Raw genomic sequence first — 22100 nt, 5'->3', positions numbered from 1 at the left:
AGATAATGAGGCCACAGATGGAATTGTGTGATGCTGCCATTATCCTGGATCGATGCCCCTGCCATCCGTCACAAAGGAGCTTATATGCCCTCACAGAGTAGATTCAATTCAGGGTTTGCGTCAAGCATTTTTCCAACCGGATTATGAGTTTTATTAGATAACTGGTCCTGCGCATGCACAAAATTCCACACTACTTACTGGTATATGTCTAATGTTCTAGCTTAATACAATTACTATACAACAGCAGTCTGTAAACATTGTATACATGGATTCCACTATTGCTGAACACACAAACTCATGTGATGTACGGTGTGCACATTGTGCATATGAGCTCACGCACTGATCAAAATAAGGCAACGTCTTTCAGATGGGAACTTACATAAAGACTCTTCTCTTTGCTTAGGCCACAATTAAACGAGAGAAGCTTAAGGTCAGATATACTATATTGTTTAGTATCTATGTACATGTATAATACATATTATTCATATTGCTTATATCTGTGTCCGGCAGTCAAAGAATGGAACGTGCTGTGTGGCATGTAAATTTGTGTGTATGTGTAGGAGTGTGTGTATATACTGTATATGTGTGAATACATACCTACATACACATACATTAAAATAAGTATTTGATACACTGCTGATGTTGCAAGTTTTCCCACCTACAAAGAATGGAGAGGTCTATAAATTTTATTGTAGGTACACTTCACCTGTGAGAGACAGAATTTTAAAGAAAAAAAAAATCAGTAAAATCATTGTATGATTTTTACATAGCATTTTATTGCATGGAATACGTATTTGATACAATAGAAAAACAGAACTTAATATTTTGTACACAAACCTTTGTTTCCAATTAGAGGTCAGACATTTCCTGTAGCTCTTGACTAAATTTGCACACACTACAGCAGTGAGTTTGGCCCACTCCTCAATATCGATTGCCTTCAGATCTTTCAGGTTTCGGGGCTGTCATTGGGCAACAGGGAGTTTTAGCTCCCTCTAAAATTTTCTTTTGGGTTCAGTTCTGGAGATTGGCTAGACCACTCCAGGGTCTTGAAATGCTTCTTACGGAGCCACAACTTAGTTGCCCTGGCTGTGTGTTTCGGGTCATATGTCATGCTGGAAGACCCAGCCATGACTATCTTCAAAGCTCTTACTGATGGAAGGAGGTTTTTGGCGAAAGTCTTGCAATAAATCACCTCATCCTCCCTTGAGAATACGGTGCAGTCGTCCTGTTCCCTTTGGTGAAAAGCACCCCCAAAGTATGATGCTTCCCCCACCATGCTTCATGGTTGGGACAGTGTTCTTGGGGTTGTACTCATCCTTCTTTCTCTAAACACGTCGAGTGCAGTTTATATCAAAAAGTTCTATTTTGGTCTTATCTGACGACATGACATTCTCCCATTCCTCCTCTGAATCATCCAGATGGTCAAACGGGCCTGGACATGTACTGGCGGGAGCACGTGGACCTTGCTTGCCCTGCAGGATTTTAATTTATGATAGCGTAGTGTTACTAAAGGTACTGTTTTAGATTGTGATCCCAGCTCTTAAGGTAATTGACCAGGTCCTCCCGTGTAGTTCTGGGCTGATTCCTAACCTTTCTCAGCATTATCCTTACCCCATGAGGCGAGAACCTGCATGGAGCCCCTGACTGAAGGAAAATTGACAGTTCTCTTGCATTTCTTCTATTTCCTAATAATTGTGCCAACAGTAGTTGCCCTCTCACCAAGCTACTTGCCTATTTCTCTGTAGCCCATCCCAACTTTGTACAGGTCTACAATTTTGTCCTTAGTCAGCTCTTTGGTCTTGGCCGTGGTGGAGAGGTTGGAGTGTGATTGAGTGTGTGGACAGATGTATTTTATACAGGTAACACGTTCAAACAGGTGCAATTAGCACAGGTAATGAGTGCAGAGTAGGCGAGCTTCTTAAAGAAAAATTACCAGGTCTGTGAGAGCCAGAATTCTTGCTAGTTGGTCAGTGACCAAATACTTATTTTATGCAATAAAATGCAGTTTAATTATTTAAAATTTATACAATGTGATTTTCTGTGATTTTTTTTTTTTTTTTTCCCCCTTTATTTTTAGATTCTGTCTCTCACAGGCGGTGTACCTATGATAACAATTACAGAATTCTCCATTCTTTGTAGGTGCGAAAAATAGCATAATCGAGAATGTATCAAATTCTTATTTTCCCCACTCTGTGTGTATTTATTTTAATTATATTACGATTTTTGGAGTGCTGCCTCTTTTTAATTGTTTTTTTTTTTTTTTTTTAAATGATAGTATGAGCACTATAATGAAAACTTCCTTCAAAATTTAAAGGGAACCTGTCATGTCAGGACATTCTGCTTACCTTTAGGCTGTGTGCACACGCTGCGGATTAGGTGCGGATTCATCCGGGCAGATTTTGTAAAATCCGCAGGTGAAACCGCAGGTCAAAAGACCTGCGGTTTTACCTGCGGATTGCTCTGCGGTTTTGCCCTGCGGTTTTTCATCTCCTCAATGGAGGAGATGGCAAACCGCAGCAGAATCCGCAGAAAGAATTGACATGTCAATTCTTTCTGCGGATTGAAAACCGCAGATAATCCGCGCGGAAAATTCCGCACCGTCTGCATTGCGGTTTTTGATTCCCATAGGGAATCATGGTATTGTACACCGCAGCAGAAACTGCTGCGGGTCCGCAGCGGCCAAAACCGCTGCGGAACCGCAGCAAAATCCGCAGCGTGTGCACACAGCCTTAGACATAAGTTTAGTCAGCAGGTGAGTAGCGTTAAAACCCTGCCTTATTTTAGAGGCATCAATGGGCAGAAGATCAACTTATATACTCTCTGTATTCAATCAATACCAGTCTTGGGGGTGTTTACCGAGTGGTTATATTCAGTGACCCTTTCTGTAATTACTCCACCGGCTTGTTGACACCCCGCCCTGCAGTTTGTATGTGTGGAGAGCGTATGGTCTAAGTGCCCGGGAGTGATTACAGTCGCTCACAGTATGAGTGGTGACTGTAATCGCTCAATGCACCGCCCCTATGACACGAAGCAAGCAGTTGCAGGGAGGATATAAGTTAATGTTCTCCCTGTAGCCGCTGCTCTAGTAAGCAGGCAAAATTTCAACTCCATTTAAATGAAGATTAACCCTATGTCTTGAGGTTCCCTTTTAAAACTTGCATCTGCCGACGTCTCCAGAAAGAAATGATCACCTTTTGTCTATATATAGTCTTCATGTTTTGACGTTACTTCCTGAAAGAATCCCGAATTTTGCCATCTCCTCCATCTTGGAAACCAACAATAGGGGGTGTGCTTTTAGATAAAAGGGGTTGTTTGAATTACATTTGATTAGGCCATGAGCAGGAGCTTTCTGTTTAATCAAGCAGCTTCCCAGCCAGTGGCGAAGCATTGTATCCGCTCGTCTTCTGTGAACTGATTGCATTAGCTCTAGCACTGGTTGAGAGCATGCAGCGTGTATATGGGTCGCCCTCCCAGGGCTGTGGGGTACTCGGTACCGGGCCGGTGTCAGCGGAATGTGTCACAGCAGCGGTGACCCGGTCCGTGGCTCTGGGCGCCCAAGCAATGGGGAGATGTAGTTAATGGTAGGATAGTTCGTGACGCCACCCGTGGTGTTTGGCAAATATGGTGTTAGGCCAACGCTGCATACAGATCCGCTGGGACTGATGGTAGGTGCAGCTTAGATGGTAAAGCTCCCCATAGGTGGAGCTGTAGTCCCAGGGCAGTGTAGATGTAGCTGGCACGGGGATGTAGCAGTGCTGAAAGCGTAGGGAACAGACAAGACACAGCGGTTGTAGTTTCTGTACCTTTACTGAGTATATGCAGTCCAGAGTCTTGATTACAGATGGTATTGAGGCAGGTTAGTCTGGAAGCAGACCAGGATTCTCTCTCAGCAGAAGGGCTGTGCAGTCTCCTTCCTAGCGCTTTGTAGTGTGAAGCACTCCAGTACTTAGTTACTCTGAAATGCCTCTCTTTAGGTGTTCCTAGTCTTTACTTGTAAGACAGACAGCTGTAGCCTCTTTCGGGGACTCCTCTCCTGAGTCCTGGCTCACTAGTCAATTGCTGTTGTGTCCCAAGTCTTTGCTTGGGAGCAGGGCATTTACAGCCTCCTACTCCTCTGGTATCTGTGGTAGGACCGTCAGTATCCGTACCACCGTGGAGACCAGGCTCCAGTTCTGTGCGCTCTCAAGCTGAGGGAGCTCGCCTTCTGCAGCTCAATCTCTCAGCTTCGCACCTCCCGTCCGCACACTTCACCTTCCGCAGACTATGCCCATTCTTCCTCCTGGCCCGCAGAGGACACTCCTCTCCAGAATCCTGGTTCAGAGTTCCCCCTGCTGGCCCGGAGAGGAACTGTGTTGCATGCATTAGGTTAACAGCTGGAGAGACCCATCACTGCTTCCAAGCCTGGCATTACCCTCCCCTGGAGGAAGGCAAAGCCAGTGTGGCGACCATACCCCTGGGGGTGCCACATATACATTGTTTTTCCTCACACTTATTGGATACCTATCTGAACCAAAACACAAGATCAATGGGAAGGATGTTTGTGTTTTTCTTTCTATTTCTACACGTAGTGTTTCTGTAAGTCTCCATTTACCACTTCTGTACAGAAGGGTCTCCCCAGGAGACCTGCGCTGTAGCGCATGCTCTCGTCTGCTGTAAGGAGACTTGTCGTTTGCAGCATGTGAGGTGCGCTGATGGATATTTTCACTTATTTTATCTTGTAAATGAATTACACAAAGCCAGGTCACAATGAGCCAGCCTTTCCATTTTACTTGTCAGCTGCAGACAAGTCTTTGATGGCTGGGAGATAAAATTATGAATTCAGACGCCTCCTGACTCCTCGCAGTGATTTCAATCTCTGTTTGCTTTATGGCTCTTTTTTATGAAATAAGCAGCGGTATTGGAAAACATTGTATTCTCCCCAAGACTTTATGAAGAGCTGTCACTCCTTGAGTAACTGCCTTAACAGTGACAAGGACATTGGCAGCCGTGCGCTTAAGTAAATCGTGCGGAATGTGGGAGATTTACTGTATGGTGGCACCGCAGTGTGAGGCTATAAGGCAAATGCTTTTACTTTACTTTTTATGATTATGTGTAATCTGTAATAAGGTTTATAAAAAGAAATTAACTTTTGGGTTTTACATTTTTTTTTTTTTTTCTGATTTCAGGCATTTTTGCTACCAATTTATAATTGATCGTTATTTTATATGTTTAAACCTCTTGTCTATTTTTAGTTCTGCAAGTTTTCCTATTACTTTCATTAAGGTATAAAAGCAGTGTTTTTAAATGTAATCAGCTTATATTTACTGGGTTGGGGTTTTCTGCCCTTTTTGTTCTCGATGATCAAGGGCTGTCTGACAGCAGCTTACTCCTCTCTCCTCATAGAGAGCATGAGTGCTTGGCCCAACTTGCATGTGTATGGGGATTCGGGACAGAAAGCGGTGTGGCTGATTGCTATCCAAGATGTATGGACCCCTATTAAAGGAGTTGTCTGCAGCGCTGTGGAGTCGGTAAGCCAAACCTCTGACTTCAACTCCGACACCTCAATTTCCATGACTCCTACTCTTACTCTGACTTCACAGCCATACCAAGGCTGTGGAGTTGGTCAGCCAAACCTCCAACTCCGACTCCTTAATTTCCATGACACAGACTCCACCAAAATGGGCTCCGACTCCACGACTCCAACTTGACAGTCCTGGTTGTCTGATCATATGATACATTGTAGATGATTGATGTCAGATCAGGTAGGGGTCTGACTGCTCGTTCAGTTTTTCCAGCTCTGGCTGTAGTGAATGGAGCCAGAACAGTACAACTCCGTTCGATGTGTAGTGCCTGAGAACTTCAGCTCATCAACCTTTTTTTAAGGCCAGGCAACCCCTTTAATTTTCATGTACACCTTAATAGTTGTTGGGGCACTCTTCTATACGCACACAAGCTCAGCCGATTGAAACTTAGGTAGAGTTAAGCAAATAGAATTGTAGCCACCTGGTCCAGAAGCCATGTCAACACCTCTCACCTGTTGGCATCCCTGGTGCCTCTTCTGATTAGTAGACAACATCATTTGTGTACTTAAAGGGAACCTATCACCAAGTTTTGCTGATATGATATGCGATCACCACCTTTCAGGGCTGTATATCTGCCCCCAACCCGACCTCAAAGAACTGAAAAATAACTTTTATTATACCCACCTGCGGGGATGTCCGGTCCGAGGGGTGTACCTCTTTTGTCGGGCCCCTCCCTTCTTCTTGCAATGCCGTCCTCCTGCTTGGTTCGTGAGGATGACGCGTCCCTGCATCATCCACAGTCTCCCCAGCATCGCGCTCCTGTGCAGGTGTACTTATCTTATTTGAGGGCAGAGCAAAGTTCTGCAGGCGCCGGCAAAGGTCAGAGAGGCCCAGTGCCTGCGCATTGCAGGACTTTGCTCTGCCCTTAACAGGACAGAGAAGTACTCCTGCACAGGAGCGCGATGCCGGGGAGACTGTGGATGATGCAGGGACGCGTCATCCACACGAATCAAGAAGGAGGACAGCAATCGTAAGAAGATGGGAGGCACCGGACCAAGACCAGCGACACACCTTGGACCGGACCGCCCCGCAGATGAGTATAGTAAGTTATTTTTCAGTTCTTGCAGTTCGGGTTGGGGGCGAATACACATCATTATAGAATGCTATATATCAGCCCTGAACGGTGGTGGCTTTGCTTCATATCTTCCAAAACTGGTGACAGGTTCACTTTAAGGGTATCCAAATGCAAAGAAGAGAAGGATGGCACTCACCATTCAAAAATTAAAGGCTTTATTCAGAAATATGCAGGCATCGGCAAAGGTATGTGCACTCGTTGCGGATTCCAGTGCGCAGTTTTCCGCGCGGAATCTGCAGAATCTTCAGGTAAAATGTCCTGCGTTTTACCTGCGGATTCACTGCTGATTAACTGTGGATTTTCTGCAGTTTTTGTGCAGATTTGGCCTGCGTGTTTACACTTGCGGATAACTAGAATGGAATAGGTGTAAAAACGCTGCGGAATCCGCACAAAGAATAGACATGCTGCGGAAAATCGCTGCGTTTCCATGCGGAATTTTCCGTAGCATGTGCACAGCGGTTTTGGATTTCCTTAGGTTTAAGTGGTACTGTACACCGCATGAGATTGTGCTGCGGATCCGCAGTGCCAAATCCACTGCGGATCTGCAGACAAATCCGTGCAACGTGTGCACATACCCTCGGGAGTCATCAGGGGTGCCGGCAGGTAGAAGGTTCGGAGCCATGGCCTTAATGGCTTGGCTGCTTGACCAGGATCCTACCAATCTTTTTACTCCTCTCCACCTTTGTCCCTATGCGCATGCACTCTTGACTGAGCGTGTATTGGTAGTCCGTGGCTGCTGGACTGAACAGTCATCAAGCATATACTCTCCCCGACCTATATGCTGTGCATAGATGCTGTCTTGGAGCTTGCAGACATGGCTGTTGCTGGCCCTTTCCCATTTCTGTGTACCTCAGACCCCCCCCTGATGTATTGTGTATGTTGCTTAAATAAGAATCCTCTGTCAGCCTCTGACCTGTGATTCATAATGACATCCCATGTAATGGTGTGGTGGAGCGAGGCATTAAAGGAGCATTATCATAATGCGCTTATGGCGGGTCACGACAAAGGGCTTTATTAATACGAGAAGCCGTCAGTGCGGACTGATACTTGTGGTAAATGTGTTGTGTCCCTGCCTTCACTGCTTTATTATATGTATTGGACGCATGAATCTTTACACAGGAATTATTCAGTCTTCTGTAAGTAGAAATTGCGAATTAAAGAATTGTGGCCATTCTCTGAGACTGCTGCTCATTTCTCACCTGTTCAAGGGATCTGCTTATTTCCAGTGAATGGAAGCCATTTTTAAATCACATCAGTGTCTGAAATCCTCTACTGACCTGATAATGCACCTGAGGGTTTTCTACGTGTGACAGGTAGCCTGGAAGTGCATTAGGCTATGTGCACACGCTGCAGATTCACCGGCGTGTTTTTTTCCCCAGAACTGCAGGTAAAACCGCAGGTAGTTTTGCTGCGGTTTTGCCCTGCGGTTTCACACCTCTACTATGTTAAAGGTGTGAAACCGCAGTGGAATCCGCAGAAACAAGTGACATGCTGCAGAAAAAAACCGCAGCGTGAGCACAGCGGTTTTGAAAACCCATAGTGTTACATGGTACTGTACCATGTCTGCGGAACTGCTGCGGTTCCGCAGGGACAAAACCGCAGCGGAACCGCAGCCAAAACCGCAGCGTGTGCACATAGCCTTAGAGTAAGTCTGGGCTCCCCTAATGCACCTCTAGGCCAGCCACAATCTCCTCCAACTTTCCTCATACATACCATACATACCAGCAATTTTGTGTTCTTTTGAGAGCCAGTGCCTCTGACAGCGGCTTATCTACTGAAGAATCAAAGGATCGGCTGTTGGAAATCTTACCATGCATATCTTCCTGTTACCCAACATAATCTGCCTGGTCAGTCTGGAGGCCAAATGCACATTGTCGGCCAAGCCCGCTGATATTGATTGACAGATCACAAAAAAAAAATGCTTATCCTTTTTACTATTCTACTAGAACCTATACAGCTTAACCCAAGTTTCTTTACTAAATCGCCCCGATGTGTGTGTGTGTGGGAGGAAAGCTTGTTCAAAAAAGACTATAAAAGAATTTCAAACACCCTGCCAGGCTTACTGACCGATACTTGGTTAACTCCTTTTGTAGTCTGCAGTATAAATGTATAGCATAGAGGCTATAGAAAGCCATCGAGGCAAATTTGTAACGAAACACAATTGCAAGAATGATTTTTAGCCAAAATTACATGCATTTAACAAGGAAAAAACAATGTCCCCTAAAAGGTGGACATCCCCTTTAAGAAAAAGGGCACCATGTATTGTTTTGTGAACTTATCTTGGTTTTCTGTTTGCCCAGTGCTTACATCATGAGTATTGGTGTAAGATACTGAAATCTCTTTTGCCTTGACCGCAAATTATTTTGAGAAATGCAATTTAAAAAAAAAAAGGAGAACTTTGTAGTCGGCAGCTATAAAATGTTTATAAGAGATAACTGGTTTTCAGATGACTTTAGCTTTTTGAGTATAATGTAAAAATTTTTTGCCACTCACCCACCCAAATATAATCGTAACAGTAGAGCAAGTAAATTCGAGGAACCCATTATTACCCTTTATTTTAAAACAATCATGACCCTACTGGACGTTATCCGTCCTTACATTTGTATCTCCACCATAGTATGTAACGTTCTCGTGTGTTTCCTCCCTTCAGATTGCGTGTACATTGAGAGCCGGAGACCCAACACTCCATACTTCATATGTAGCATTCAAGATTTCAAGCTGGTAAGTTCACCGTTCCTTATTCTTGTCTTATGGTGGCACTCCGAACATTTTGTAAAAAAAAAAAAAAAAGTTGACGGATTGTGCGAGAGCTGTTTATTTTGAAGGGTCATTTGCCATCACTGTGGTCATCAATACAGAAAATGTGCATATGATATTTCCCTGTCCGTCAGCCATGACTAATTTCATTTGCCTCCGCAACCATCATGTTTTAGTTCTATTAGTTGTTTTATCACCGGCAGACATCGTCCAAGCCAGTAAATTATTGTGAAAGAGTCATTAAAAGCCGCATGTGTTTTATCAGAGCTAATGCAGCCGCCGAGTTCTTGTGAACAAGGCTCGTCATAGCCGCTAAGATAATTTCGCTGATACAACCTGAAGTGCTTTTCATAGTCTCTGCCACCCATCTGAAAATTTGTCAAGACACGTCTACTTATACTTGGCATTTTATCATTGTCACATTTGATGTAGACAGTGGTAATTCCTAGGTAGAGTAATACAGACTTTTCGTGGGTAAGGAATAAGAGCTATTCTACATCATCTGGATACAGGAAAGACTCCATCCAAATCTGTGTGTCTGCATAGGACAGAACTGTTGTCCTTTTTTTTTTTTTTTTTTTGTTTGATTTTTCTTTGGGTTGCGCACCCAAATCGCAATTGTCTAAAATGGTCCAAAGTAAAGGAGAAAACTATATCCAACTTTCCAGCGTTCGGACACTCCCATGGAGAGGCTTGTCTGGTCCTCTGGCCCGTGTGTGTTTATTGACTCCTTGCAATGGCTGGATTTCAGCAGTCTCATGTCCATCACTGGAGGTGAAAGTACAGAAACCATGATGGAGGAACCAGGAAAGTCTTGGGTTAATTTGGTGTTCTTTTACCTGTATCTTTTTTGGATTGGATTTGCTAAAACAAAGTACAGCAAATCCCACCCAGATGTCTTTGTATTTAAAAGAGTAAGTAGCTATGATTTTCAGGGCCTCAAAATAAATATATTGCCTTTAAATCTACCCAGATATATGCCAATGAATGCTTTTTGTCATCTGTTTGGTCCATACACTTCATAAGCAGTGGGAATAGCGTTGTGAAGGGTTTTGATCATGCACCCCTTCGCTTTTTTTCCGCTAGCTCCTCCGTCATGTTTTTCGCTTGCCGTGCACACCCGGATCCCCCTCTTGTTGCTAGTTTTCAGATGCGGTCTTGTTGCGTTATTCAGGCTCTGTGTAATAATGCCTTTTCCTGGGTTGTGCTATTGTACACATTAGCTTATACAATGGGAGTTACTGCAGAAGCAGAGGAGAGATCGTGAATTACAATGTGAAGGTTTCCATTCTGGGCAGAATTTCCCGCTGAGTTCCCATAATTGCTCAGGGATATTAACGGCAATAAAGGCCGACTCTTTTGTTGTCAGTATTGGTTTTGCACCGCGCATTAGAGCTGTCTGCAAAACAACATGAATCAGTGCACACAGATACCTGTCTGCGGCACCGGAACGGAGGCTTGTGCGGAGCCTCTGATTTAATGCCCTGCTAATGCGGCCCCCCTCCAGCGTCGAGGCATTATGCGATCTGGCTGCAGAGGTGTGTTTCTGGCCATGTTTATGACACTTCCACATCTGTAGGGCGGTAATTCTTGTACATGTGCCCAGTGGGGACGGTGGGCTCGGGTAATGAAGCAGCATGCAATCATCTGATTAAGGTTATTATTTTGATCTAGAGATTCAAGAATCTCATTCTCCGGTAGATTAATTTTATGTAGTTTCTTCCACTGATCAGTGGTCACTTCTCATGTTACAGAAGAAAAGCTCATAAAGTGTAAAATCTGAGCTCTGGGCATTCACGTTACACCTCCATTTCTGATTGCAACCTGTGTCCTTTTATAAAACTGCAAAGATCGAGCCAGGGCGTTGCGAGTTAACTCATTTTCGCTTCATTGGAAATATTATATAATATTCGCGTTGTGCAAGCGCAGCTGACAAAGATTTCAGGTCTAGTTTCCCCCTTTATGATTTTTACAAATTACAGTAAAATGACAATTATGGCACCAACCAGTGCACTGCAGGAAGATCGTGGGGTGCCCTGTGCCGCCTCTGATGTACAGAATAAAACATTATTGTATGCAACGTTCAGCCAACCACAATGCTTTATACATGGTCACTTGGGGTTCTCTCACAAAGACAATACCTTTTCTAAAAGACGCCAAAATAAGCTGCTGATGTCACCATAGGGAAGTCATAGCTGCCAAATCTAGGTTTAAAGGACAGCCATTCAAGTGAAAGGCCTCAAAACTCCCGAATGGACTGGGTCCATTAGATTATGGCCCGCTGGGTGGTCATGAGCAATGTCTTGGGCCTTGGAAGGAGGCCATGTTTGTACACACTGTGACTTTTGTTGGTAAGATTTCTCAGCTGGAGTCTGACAGAAGCTTTGGCGTGTACCACTTATTCATATAGAAGCGTGTTCTGCAACTCTGAAATAATGCATTGTGTGCAGTCTACCATCTGATGTTGCCCTCTCTTTAGAAAAGCGCAGTCTGTTGTGCTCTTCCTATGCAGCTTAAAAAAAAGTGATGATACATACCACACCTATAAAGACCATAAGGGCACTTTCTTTGCCTCCTAGTAGATTGGACGCACTTTGCTGTATACGACTGGAAAAATATCTAGTGTCTACATCAACGTACGCCTCAGATGCAATGGGTTACACGTGTGCCGCAACGTTGATTGCAGTGTCACATTGCAACTTCCGTTGCCGGTCACAAGTCTCACACTGCTCACTCGCCAGAGACTTCAATGCAAGTCACAAGTGACCGATCTGCATGCGTCTTGTCTGCAGTTTGGCTTTTTTTTTTTTTACTGCTGTAAAATATTGACATGTTAGCAAGTTGCACGAATCTTTGTGGTCACCGTGTAACCCCAGCCTTAGTGAGACTGTTCCTTTTTCATTTCATCTGGTCAAATACGTGCAAGATGGCTGATGTAGTCTAGACCTAATTCTAGCACTAGTTTTTAGGTCGTTTTAGCCGAGTAGTACGGCTTGATGTTTTTTAATATTTTTTTAATTTGTGTTCATTTCTGCGATATGCTGATGGCCATTACCAGCCGTTGCGTTCCAGCATAGCCCGGTCCCTTATTGTGATGTCCCCCAGTAATAGCCCATCATCATGGAGTCGCTTACAGGCACATTAGGACGGTGGAGCCTTTTCCCTTTGTTGCTTCGCTCCCTGTATTTGGGTTAATGACTGTGTATCAGACGCTCGTCTTGTGCATAGTTGATGTGCTGGAAGCAGCTGCTTATACACTGCGTAAGCTGAAGTGATGTCACCATCTGCTCCCAAAACTTCCTCCGGAGCGTGTGCTGTGCACTGATGCAGCACCACCAGAGACAGCCGACTACCGCGAGCTGTTAATTTGCCTTGTGCCTTCCATGCTCCAGCCAGCCTTTGAATCTGGGTCATAATGATGCTTCTCTTCCCGTTCTCAGATCTGCTCCTCCATAAAAGACGGAACTTCCCATAAGGGGCCCACAACCTGCAGCGTCCTCTAAGGCTGCGTCTTCTCACACTAGTACTTAGTGGTTTATTATTGGCGTGTTTTTTCTCATTAGCACAGAGTTTATCTAGCACGTGCAAGCTCCTTCCCTCATATGATTACGAGCATGTGGTTTGAGCTCTTACTGAGAACGTGACGCACACAGGAGCCATAAAAATGCCGTTATTTTACAGGTTATATCTAGTAAAGACATTTCTGTCACCGCGCATTGTGTTTGTATGGAACCTAATGTTTTCTTATGGTAATATTTATTCTTTTCTTTCCCTTTGGTAACAATGGAGCATTAGGAAGTGAATTATATTCTATTCCATTTTAATCATTTATGATAACGTAATAATCTCAGTTTTCCACAAATCACGTGAGTCACATTTGTGCCATTATCATGTACAAGGTGGATTATAACACAACAGCTCCCTTTTCCCCCGCAGCATTTTGTAATGATTATATTTGATGTTTTGGGCATTTTAAGCTCTTTTCAATACTGTGTTGTACATTTGTATGATGCTTGTGCTCCCTTTATACAGTGTTGGTCTCCATTCTTGGTACGCATTAATTTTTTTCACAGACAGTACAATATCTTCAGGAATAAAGGGAAATGTACCATAGTTATATCCTCAGGATTTTTTAACTAGTGTTCCAAAGTAATACAAAAATAAAACATTGTTTTTCAACTTATTTTTCAGATTATAAGACGCTCCGGATTATAAAACACACTCCAAATTTTGAGGAGAAAAATAGGAATTTAAAAAAAAAAATAAAATGGTGGTGATTCTTATAATCCATGCGTCTTATTTCTTACTGGGGTGGTGGCTGCAGTGAAGCGGGGTCCCAGGGTCACTGCTGGAGGAGGCATGAGTGGGGTGATGCTCCAGGCTGGGATGAGGGGGAGTTCTGATGTGCGGTGCACCGCTGTGGCCGTCTGGTGCTGCTGCGGATGTCTGGTGCTGCTGCCGGTGTCTCCAGTGCTGCAAATGCCTGGCGGTGCTATGGGGGTGTCCAGCGCTGCTGCCCGGTGGGGTGCTGTGGGTGCCCCCAGTGCTGCCGGGGCTCTGCCGGCATTTTGTGAAATGCCAGAGTCCCAGCAGTTCCATTGTTTGCTGTGCTGTGGACTCTGGCATTATGGCCGCCGGGGGGTGGCGCATGCACAGATGGAGATTTTGGCACCAATATTTCGGGAGATGAGATCTCAGCGCTGAAATCTCATCTCCCGAGATCTTGGTGCCGAGATCTCCATCTGCGCGTGCGCCGCCCTTGGAGGCCTTTTTTACCGGAGTCCACCACACAAAAAAACATGGAACTGCTGGGGCTCTGGCCTTTCACAGAATGTTTACAGAGCCCCAGCAGCACTGGAGACCTCCGCAGCATCACCGAGCAGCACCGCCGGACACTCCCTTTTCTCAGCCTGCAGCAATGGTATCGGTAAGGTATATACAGTGGGGAAAAAAAGTATTTAGTCAGTCAGCAATAGTGCAAGTTCCACCACTTAAAAAGATGAGAGGCATCTGTAATTTACATCATAGGTAGACCTCAACTATGGGAGACAAACTGAGAAAAAAAAATCCAGAAAATCACATTGTCTGTTTTTTTTCATTTTATTTGCATATTATGGTGGAAAATAAGTATTTGGTCAGAAACAAAATTTCATCTCAATACTTTGTGATATATCCTTTGTTGGCAATGACAGAGGTCAAACGTTTTCTGTAAGTCTTCACAAGGTTGCCACACACTGTTGTTGGTATGTTGGCCCATTCCTCCATGCAGATCTCCTCTAGAGCAGTGATGTTTTTGGCTTTTCGCTTGGCAACACGGACTTTCAACTCCCTCCAAAGGTTTTCTATAGGGTTGAGATCTGGAGACTGGCTAGGCCACTCCAGGACCTTGAAATGCTTCTTACGAAGCCACTCCTTCGTTGCCCTGGCAGTGTGCTTTGGATCATTGTCATGTTGAAAGACCCAGCCATGTTTCATCTTCAATGCCCTTGCTGATGGAAGGAGGTTTGCACTCAAAATCTCACGATACATGGCCCCATTCATTCTTTCATGTACCCGGATCAGTCGTCCTGGCCCCTTTGCAGAGAAACAGCCCCAAAGCATGATGTTTCCACCACCATGCTTTACAGTAGGTATGGTGTTTGATGGATGCAACTCAGTATTCTTTTTCTTCCAAACATGACAAGTTGTGTTTCTACCAAACAGTTCCAGTTTGGTTTCATCAGACCATAGGACATTCTCCCAAAACTCCTCTGGATCATCCAAATGCTCTCTAGCAAACTTCAGACGGGCCCGGACATGTACAGGCTTAAGCAGTGGGACACGTCTGGCACTGCAGGATCTGAGTCTATGGTGGCGTAGTGTGTTACTTATGGTAAGCCTTGTTACATTGGTCCCAGCTCTCTGCAGTTCATTCACTAGGTCCCCCCGCGTGGTTCTGGGACTTTTGCTCACCGTTCTTGTGATCATTCTGACCCCACGGAGTGGGATTTTGCGTGGAGCACCAGATCGAGGGAGATTATCAGTGGTCTTGTATGTCTTCCATTTTCTAATTATTGCTCCCACAGTTGATTTCTTCACTCCAAGCTGGTTGGCTATTGCAGATTCAGTCTTCCCAGCCTGGTGCAGGGCTACAATTTTGTTTCTGGTGTCCTTTGACAGCTCTTTGGTCTTCACCATAGTGGAGTTTGGAGTCAGACTGTTTGAGGGTGTGCAAAGGTGTCTTTTTATACTGATAACAAGTTTAAACAGGTGCCATTACTACAGGTAATGAGTGGAGGAAAGAGGAGACTCTTAAAGAAGAAGTTACAGGTCTGTGAGAGCCAGAAATCTTCATTGCTTGTTTCTGACCAAATACTTATTTTCCACCATAATATGCAAATAAAATGAAAAAAAAACAGACAATGTGATTTTCTGGATTTTTTTTTCTCAGTTTGCCTCCCATAGTTGAGGTCTACCTATGATGTAAATTACAGACGCCTCTCATCTTTTTAAGTGGTGGAACTTGCACTATTGCTGACTGACTAAATACTTTTTTTCCCCACTGTACATATTAGAAGACACAACCCCATTTCCCCCCCAAATTTTTTTGGGGGAAAGTGCGTCTTATAATCCGGAAAATACGGTACATGTTGCAATTTCAAAGCTTTGATGACAGCCTCCAAACGTTTCTCAGCTGGTATTTTCTCCCACTCTTTCTTTGCAGTTTGTTCAAGTTCTTGAAGTTTTTCAAGGTTTTTTTTCTCCCAATAGCAGATTTCAGCTCACCTCAAAGATTTTTAATGGGATTGAGGTCTGGACTCATTGTTGGCCCTTTTAAAACAATCCTTTTTTTTTTTTTTTTTGTTTTTTCCCCAAACATTTTTTTTTTCCCCAACCATTCCCCATCACACACTGGCTGCTCCTGCCCCTGCATACCATTCACACCTCTCTGCTACAATAACCTCACCCCCTGCTGCAACTTGTCAACTGAGCCAGGGTCTGTTCTTCACAAGTACCCAGGTTGCAAAAGAACTGAATAAGATCAAAGTTTTGAAGGCTGCAGGTCCTGACGGCATCAGTGCAAGGCTAATCAAAAACCTGCGGGCACCAGCTGAGTGAGATCATTACAGTATGAGCCTGAGAATGGGTATAGTACCACAACTGTGGAAATTATCGTGTGTGGTACCAGTTCCGAAGAAACCTTATCCGAAAGACCTTAATGACTATAGACCTGTAGCATTGACATCACACCTGATGAAGGTATTAGAGAGATTGGTTCTCACACGTCTCCGTCCTCTAGTGAGCTCGGATATGGACCCTCTCCAGTTTGCCTACAGGCCGAGCATTGGTGTGGATGATGCCATTATCCACCTTCTAGATAGGATTCTCTCTCACCTGGAGAAACCTGGGAACACTGTGAGAATAATGTTCTTCGATTTCTCTAGTGCTTTTAACACCATACAGCCAAGTCTACTGAGAGACAAGCTGGGCCTTGTTGGTGTGGACCTCCAACTCTCCACCTGGATCCTTTACTACCTCACGAACCGACCTTAGTTTGTAAAGGTTCGGGACAGTGTGTCAGACACAGTGATCTGCAATACAGGGGCACCTCAAGGTACAGTTCTTGCCCCTTTTCTCTTCACACTGTACACTGCGGATTTTAGGTGCAACTCATCTAGCTGCTACTTGCAGAAGTATTCTGATGACTCTGCAATAGTAGGCCTCATCACAGGAGGAGATGAAAGAGCGTACAGAGATACTAACCAAGCTTTTGTGGAGTGGTGTCATAGGAACCACCTTAGGATTAATTCCGGGAAGACCAAGGAATTGGTGGTGGACTTTCGCAAGGGCAAAAATCCACCAGTAGTGGTGAACATTCAGGGAAATGACATTGAGATAGTCGACACCTATAAGTACCTTGGTGTGATCCTCAATAATAAGCTTGACTGGGCCCATCACTTGGATGCAGTGTACAGGAAGGGCCAAAGCGGGCTTTATCTGCTCAGAAGGCTGAGCGCCTTCGGAGTTAGAGGGGCACTCCTTGCATCCTTCTTCAACTCTGTTGTGGCATCAGTCATCTTCTTTGGTGTGGCGTGCTGGGGTAGTGGCATATCAACCAGGGACAGGAATAGGCTGGACAAACTGATTAGAAGGGCCAGCTCTGTCCTGGGATGCCCCCTTGACCCAGTTCAGGAAGTAGGTGACAGGAGGATACTGGCCAAGGTGAGCTACATGGTGCAGAATGATTCCCATCCCATGCATGAGACTGTGACAAAGATGTGCAGTACTGTCAGTGACCGGCTACTTCATCCTAAATGTGAGAGGGAGCGCTATCGAAAGTCCTTCCTTCCTGCTGCAGTTAGGCTGTATAACCAGCACTGTCCAAAACGGAGAACGACCCAAACAGAGAACTGATAGATCCAAAGTTGTGACAGTCCGGTTACATTTTTTTTTTTTTCTTCGTATATGTACCTACCTACTGTCAATGTAATGCCTTTATGCATCTGTATCTATACTTGTTCCTGCCTTGCTGCTGTAATGCTCTGAATTTCCCCATGGTGGGACGATTAAAGGATTATCTTATCTTATCTTGTACATTTGAATGTGTGCTTTGGGACATTGTCTTGCTGGAGAGGACCCATGATTTTTTACTCAAACCAAGGTTTCTTACACTGGGTAGGACATTTCGCTCTAAAATCTCTTGATTATTCTCTGATTTCATGATTCCTGTGATACGGTCAAGGCCTACAGTACCAGATGAAGCAAAGCAACCCCACAGCATTATGTAACTTCCACCATGCTTAACTGTCGGTAGGGTGCTCTTTTCTTTATAAGCGTCATTACACCGTCTGTAAGCAAATTGTTGCTTTGCATTGCCAAAAAGCTTTATTTTTTTTTTCATCTGTCCACAGAAAATTTTCCAAGAAGAATTGTGGTTTGTCAAGGTACTCTTTGGAAAAGTCCTTCCTTTTAATGTGTTTTCTTCAACAATGGTTTCTTCCTTGGCCTTTGCCCATAAAGCTCTGCTTGGCTTAGTGTGGTACTTGTTGAAACTATGACCTCAGACTGTTCTAGGTTTTCCTTCTGGTCTTTGGATGTTTGACATGTTATTTTTTTCCACCATTCACAGCAACCTTCAAAGACATCTCTTGTCAATTTTCTTCTTTCCCCCATGTCCAGGGAAGATCTTGATGGTTCCATGCTTGGAAAACTTCTTGATAACATTGCACACTGTTGAAACTGGGATACCAAGGTCTTTGTAGATGGCCTTATACCCTTTGGAAGTCTTGTGTTTGGTAATAGCAGTTCTGATGTCCACAGACAGTTCCTTAGTCTTCACCATTGTGAGAAAGGAACTGGGCCTACCATGTGGCTTTTTAAAATACTGAAATCATTGTTCATTGGCTAATTTGTCACATGAGCACTGACTATCACAGGTGATTCTTTATTGTAACTAGTTGAAGAGCCTGGCGCTGCCCGGGCATAGTAACTGACTGTGGTTAGTTATAGCAAATTATAATTATCCATCCCATAGTCCCGTGCCCATATACCCATCATACATATGCACGATCCCATAGGCCTGTGCCCATATACCCATCATACATATCCTCCATCCCATAGTCCCATGCCCATATACCCATCACACATCCTTCATCTCATAGTCCCATGCCCATATACCCATCATACATATCCGCCATCCCATAGTCCCGTGCCCATATACCCGTCATATCCGCCATCCCATAGTCCAGTGCCCATATACCCATCACACATCCTCCATCCCATAGTCCCATCATACATATCCTCCGTCATACATATCCTCCATCCCATAGTCCAGTGCCCATATACCCATCACACATCCTCCATCCCATAGTCAACCATTATGACATCATGATGAGCGGCGGGGCTTGCAACATATGATGACCTCAGCATCGCCATGGCAACCATTATGACATCATGAGGGGCGGGGCTTGATACACACACACTTTTTCCCCATTATGTAGATGGGGGCAGAATTGTTTGGTGAATTGGAACGCGCAGGGTTAAAATTTCGCCTCACAACATAGCCTAGGACGCTCTCGGGGTCCAGACGTGTGACTGTGCCAAATTTTGTGGCTGTAGCTGCGACGGTGCGGATGCCAATCCCGGACATACATACATAAATGCATACATACACACACACATTGAGCTTTATATATTAGATTTACCACAGATGAGCCAAAATGTGTTTCCACACTAATTTAATGCAACGGGTGTCTATGCCAGTGTCGCAGCAAGCTATGGGTTTTTCTATTTTTCCTTCCCGTTGTTTTTTTTTTTTTGTTTTAATCTATTGTTTATCATTTGGTCTCTGCATTTCACACGAGTCCTCTATACAAAAATAGTTTTCTCTTTATTCATTTATTTTCACAAGATAACCCACATTATGTACTTACACTTCATGGGTGCCAGTAACAATGAGCAGGACTGTAGGTGTGAAACCTGTAATTAGGCTTCTGAGCCAAGGAGAAATTAGTTTGGGTGATTAGGGAATGGGGTATTAAACTTGGTACAAATGCTTTAAGTCAGTGGCTCTTCTCTGGACAAGTCTGGAAAAACCTTTTTTAGCTATTTTAATGTAAACCCTCAGCAGGAAAGAGACCATGGTGTCCAGTGGTTCCTTACCCGTGGGCTCTACTGGTTTATATGCCACGCCATTCCTATGCGCTCTGCTTGTTTACATGCTGCACCATTCCGGTGGTGCTCTGCTGATTTATATGCAGCATCATTCTGGTGTTCTCTGCTAGTTCATATGCCGCATCATTCTGGTGTTCTCTGCTAGTTCATATGCTGCACCATTCCAGTGGACTCTGCTGGTTCATATGCCGCACCATTCCGGTGGTCTCTGTTGGTTTGTATGCTGCACAATTCTGGTGGTCTCTGTTGGTTTGTATGCCGCGCCATTCCGGTGGTCTGCTTGTTTGTATGCCGCGCCATTCCAGTGGTCTCTGCTGCTTCATATGTCGCACCATTCCGGTGGTCTCTGCAGGTTTATATGCTGAACCATTTTGGTGGTCTCTGCTGGTTTATATGCCTCATTATTTCCATGGTCTCTGCTGGTTTATATGCCTCATTATTTCCATTGTCTCTGCTGGTTTGTATGTCCTTGCCAGCAAATACATGGTAGTATCCTCATGCAAACATGGATGATGAGGCCTATAACCTCCATAGGTCAAGTAAATTTACCATTCTTTACTATTTCCTTACTATTAAAGACAACCCTTTAAATCAAATAACCCATCCATTTTGGAAAAATTAATTTTCCGAACAACGCCACTTCTGTCTGTAGTTTGTGGCTAGTACTGCAGCTTAGCTCCATTAAAGTGTGTATGGCCTTGCTGAAACCTTGTACATATGATGGAATTATAGTTGGTCTGAAAAAATTTGCAGGACTGACTATCAACGTGGCAACGGGACCAGAGCCGTATCCCACCTGCGGGCATAAGCGGTGCCTCTTCTGATTATCAGGCCAGGAGCGACTTCATAGTTGCAGCATGATAAAAGTGCCTCACAGGGCTGTCATCCAGCGGCCATGGACTATCAATATAGTCATTGGACTGGGATGTTTTTGCTAAACTCTAGGTAGAATATATCATTTATCCATTTACATGATTGAGTGTATGGCCGAGCTGACTTAGATGGTGGCACATTACCAGCTTTACCCTAAAAGCCACCAATGACCTATAACTGTATGGTAGAACCACTAGCAATATGAAATGTACAACATGGCTTTCTTTACAAATGGCGTCACACTCTGATACCATCGCCGGTCGCGCTCAGTCTCGCCTGTCATGGATAATGTGATTTCTCTCCATTATTGATGGCTGCCGGTCCCTGTACCAGAGTCTCCAGAGCGCTGCTGTTTTGCTGTGAGGAGACGAGCCCTTTCTGCATCATGTCTTGTGCCGTCTATCCAGAATTAATTAGTGTGATTAACTTTGTGGCACTGACTTCTCCTGCTTAGAAATGTAAATGTCTTGCAACAACCGCTGCAAGTCCGCTTACAAATGATCTCTTAAATGTGTTTTGAAAGGGAATCTGTAGGAGGCTAATAAATCACAGATGGTACTGTACTATAGAAGGGAACTTCTATTGATTTTTTTACCAAATCACATAAGGGAGACATTACTTGATCATTTAAATGGCTCTATATTAATATGCAAAACAGCCATGAGAGGGCCATTATAGGATTTTATTGTAATCCTGGTGTTGATTTACCTATTGATCTGTGTCAGGGCTGGCCAAAATCTAGGAGTCAGTTAGCCAATGCACCAAGCAAGATGCTACAGTGGCTTATACACATCAGATAGCTGGGATGTAGGTGGACATGTTTTATGTCAACATGCCTATCCTTATGTTCTTAGGAGTGATAAGGGATAGGAAACTAATCTGTCTTTCTGCACCCTTTTTCCCTCTGCCTACTTTTGCCATAACAGAGTGTGCATGTGAATGGTGGCTCAGGGTTTGGAAACTTTGAAGTGATTAAAAGAAGTAACATTTGTCTTGGAGCTTCGTACTATATACTTCAAAGTATAGAGTGGAGACACTTTCCAGAAAACGATCGTTGACATTTTCGCTTTGAAACATTCTACGGTCTTTAAAGATGCCGTGTGCACATACCCAAAGGGAACTACAGCGGTTTTCATTGTGAAAACGCTTAATTTATTTTTTTAATTTATGTGTGTGTGTGT

General features: G+C 44.2%; 1 protein-coding gene across 7 annotated transcripts in view; it reads left to right on the top strand.

The window, feature by feature from the left end:
- Positions 1-22100, top strand: part of RERE (arginine-glutamic acid dipeptide repeats) — a 403316-nt gene that overhangs the window by 180018 nt on the left and 201198 nt on the right. For all 7 annotated transcript variants that reach the window (XM_073585354.1, XM_073585355.1, XM_073585356.1 and 4 more), the window contains one exon: positions 9287-9357. In XM_073585354.1, the coding sequence (XP_073441455.1) occupies positions 9287-9357 (71 nt within the window). The remainder of the gene's footprint in view (positions 1-9286; positions 9358-22100) is intronic.

The sequence above is a fragment of the Dendrobates tinctorius genome, unplaced genomic scaffold, assembly GCF_039654945.1.
Source record: "Dendrobates tinctorius isolate UK_male_01 unplaced genomic scaffold, ASM3965494v1 ptg000086l, whole genome shotgun sequence".
NCBI lineage: Eukaryota > Metazoa > Chordata > Amphibia > Anura > Dendrobatidae > Dendrobates > Dendrobates tinctorius.
The sequence above is the reverse complement of the archived record's forward strand: the minus strand, read 5'-3'. Positions and strand labels throughout refer to the sequence as shown.